We start from the raw sequence: 2,189 nt of genomic DNA, 5'->3' as shown, positions 1-2,189 counted from the left end.
TGTGACCTATAATATTCTCAAATAACTATATAGTTTGTTTCATTATAGGTTCACATAGTGTGTTTTATCTCTTCTGTGTAAAGGGACAATAACTATGAGCTTATGAACCCAGAAGGTTGTAAGGCCAGATGTTTTTATTGCAGAATAAATGTGGAACTCAAATAAAGTTAAACTAAGTTATTCTAGTGTTTCAAGAAGCATTTTAAACTCTGATTAAAAAATAAAAAGAACTTGCTCCAACTTGCCATGATTGCAATGTTATTTATATGATATAAACAGAATTGAGCAGGCAAAACATACCTGAATCCTTTCTTCTGCTCTCGATGCAGAGAAAATAAAACTATTTGGAAGTCAGAAAATCAAAGCAATTATGCAGCTTAATTAAACTTTTTATCTTATCTTCTACAGACACACAGTACAGCCGGACCATTGCCCTTTGAAGAAATGTACATGTTCAGAACTGTGTGTTTTGTTTCGTCTCACAGTATGCAAAGTAATGTCCATGAGTGCATGCAGACATGAAAAGTATGTCACATACATCATGTCGTGAGCATTATAGCGTGCTAATATCAACTTTCCATACAGCAATGCTTTCCTAAATGAGGTGTCCTTCAGAGAGTTTGCATAATATAAAATAACCTATTATGAATTTGTTTAACAAAAACAACTAAAGCAGTGTCATTGTTGGTGGCGTGATTTATTGTCCTTTTCATTTAGACTTGACCAGTCTAATAACAATATCACAACATTGTAACACAGAATTAAAGCAAGCAAAATAACTCTGCAATTTGAACTCTATAATATTATAATAACCAGAACTCCACAAGATGTCGAGCCACAATACATTGCTATCAATATTTGATGATTTACACCTTCCCAGTGCAACAGTTAAACCAACTAGTAGTTGTCAGTCGTCGTATAAAGTATTAAATATGAAATTAATAGATAAGACATTACACAATAACGATTTGTATAAATAAACTGTGTAAAATATATAAATGAACCAATAAATAAATGAAAAGAAATATTATGAAATGTGACATAAAATAAAAGCACCATTGGGAAAAATATGAAAAAAAAACTTCTGAAAAAGGAATAATGAAATAAAAATGTAACTTAAATAAACAACATAATAACAACTTGAGTTTGAATAATGTCTCATTTATTAGTTTGTCTATATGTCATAATAGTGATTTACACGAACTCACGAGAAGCTTGTTTATCAATGACTCCGTGTTTTACGTCAGAAAACGTGTAAAATAAAAAAAAGTTCACATCGTTAAAAAAAAACGTTGCATCGTGTTCTTGAACGCAGCCTCGACGGGTCTGGCTGTCGAAAAGCATTGTGGGATTGGAAGCCGGTGGAAATCTTCTCGAAGGATCTGCGAAGATGATGGTGAGTTAGCGTTCATGCCCCAAACTCAAGAGTGTAATCCGTGTCCATCCTCACGTTAATCAACAAGCATTTGTATCCGGGCCACTCTCAGTGCAGATGGCTGCTATTTGGCGGCGTTTGGGTGCAATTATTTTAGTGAAGATGATTTTAAAATGAGTTTATCGATGGCTAAACCGCGTTAGCCTCTTAGCATTACCCAGCATCAATGGGCGTATGCGATGCTAACGGCGATGCTAACGGCGGCGCTAGCTGTTATTGATAAAAGATGAACTACGCTGAGCTGGTTACAGTTTGAACTTGTTATTTAGGATACTTTGCTTTAAGCACTTGTCAGTTTTTAGTCTTATTACCGCCCAATATAACTCAGTCAGCTTATTGTAGCTCAGTCAGCTGCTGTGTGTTTAGCTCCTTTGTGAGCTGCGGAATGAAGTCTCTGTTCTGTGCTACAAGAGTTATCAGTGTATTGTTAGAGTGATCACATGTAACCGATGAGCTGAGTCATGAGCAGACAGTAAACACACATCCGGCTTCTGACAGTCTCACAGCTGCACGTCTGATGGGTAACAAAAGCATCACCGCCTGTACGGATCCCTTACATGGTGAAACCAGTAGTGTCCATAACTGATACAGTTCAAATCGATTCAACAGTATGATAATGTTTTGTAGATACTGTGGTGTTATAATAGAAGTCCTTCATATGATATCGGTAACACTGAACTGATGCTCAGCGATAGTTATTTCATTTAAAACTCCCTTTTACTTCCTATTCCCCCTTCCTCTCTCTTCCTTCATC

The 2,189-nt window shown here is 36.0% G+C and overlaps 1 protein-coding gene across 1 annotated transcript in view; it reads left to right on the top strand.

The window, feature by feature from the left end:
* Positions 1–1,338: 1,338 nt before the first annotated feature.
* Positions 1,339–2,189, top strand: part of cct7 (chaperonin containing TCP1, subunit 7 (eta)) — a 5,775-nt gene continuing 4,924 nt past the window's right edge. Inside the window, exon 1 of the mRNA XM_035675186.1 lies at positions 1,339–1,396. Coding sequence (XP_035531079.1) covers positions 1,391–1,396 — 6 coding nt within the window. The 5' untranslated portion in view covers positions 1,339–1,390. The remainder of the gene's footprint in view (positions 1,397–2,189) is intronic.

Source organism: Morone saxatilis, unplaced genomic scaffold (genome assembly GCF_004916995.1).
Source record: "Morone saxatilis isolate NCDOM2014 unplaced genomic scaffold, NCSU_SB_2.0 Contig4, whole genome shotgun sequence".
In the NCBI taxonomy this organism is placed as follows: domain Eukaryota; kingdom Metazoa; phylum Chordata; class Actinopteri; family Moronidae; genus Morone; species Morone saxatilis.
Note: the sequence above shows the minus strand (reverse complement) of the source record. Positions and strands in the feature narration are given on the sequence as shown.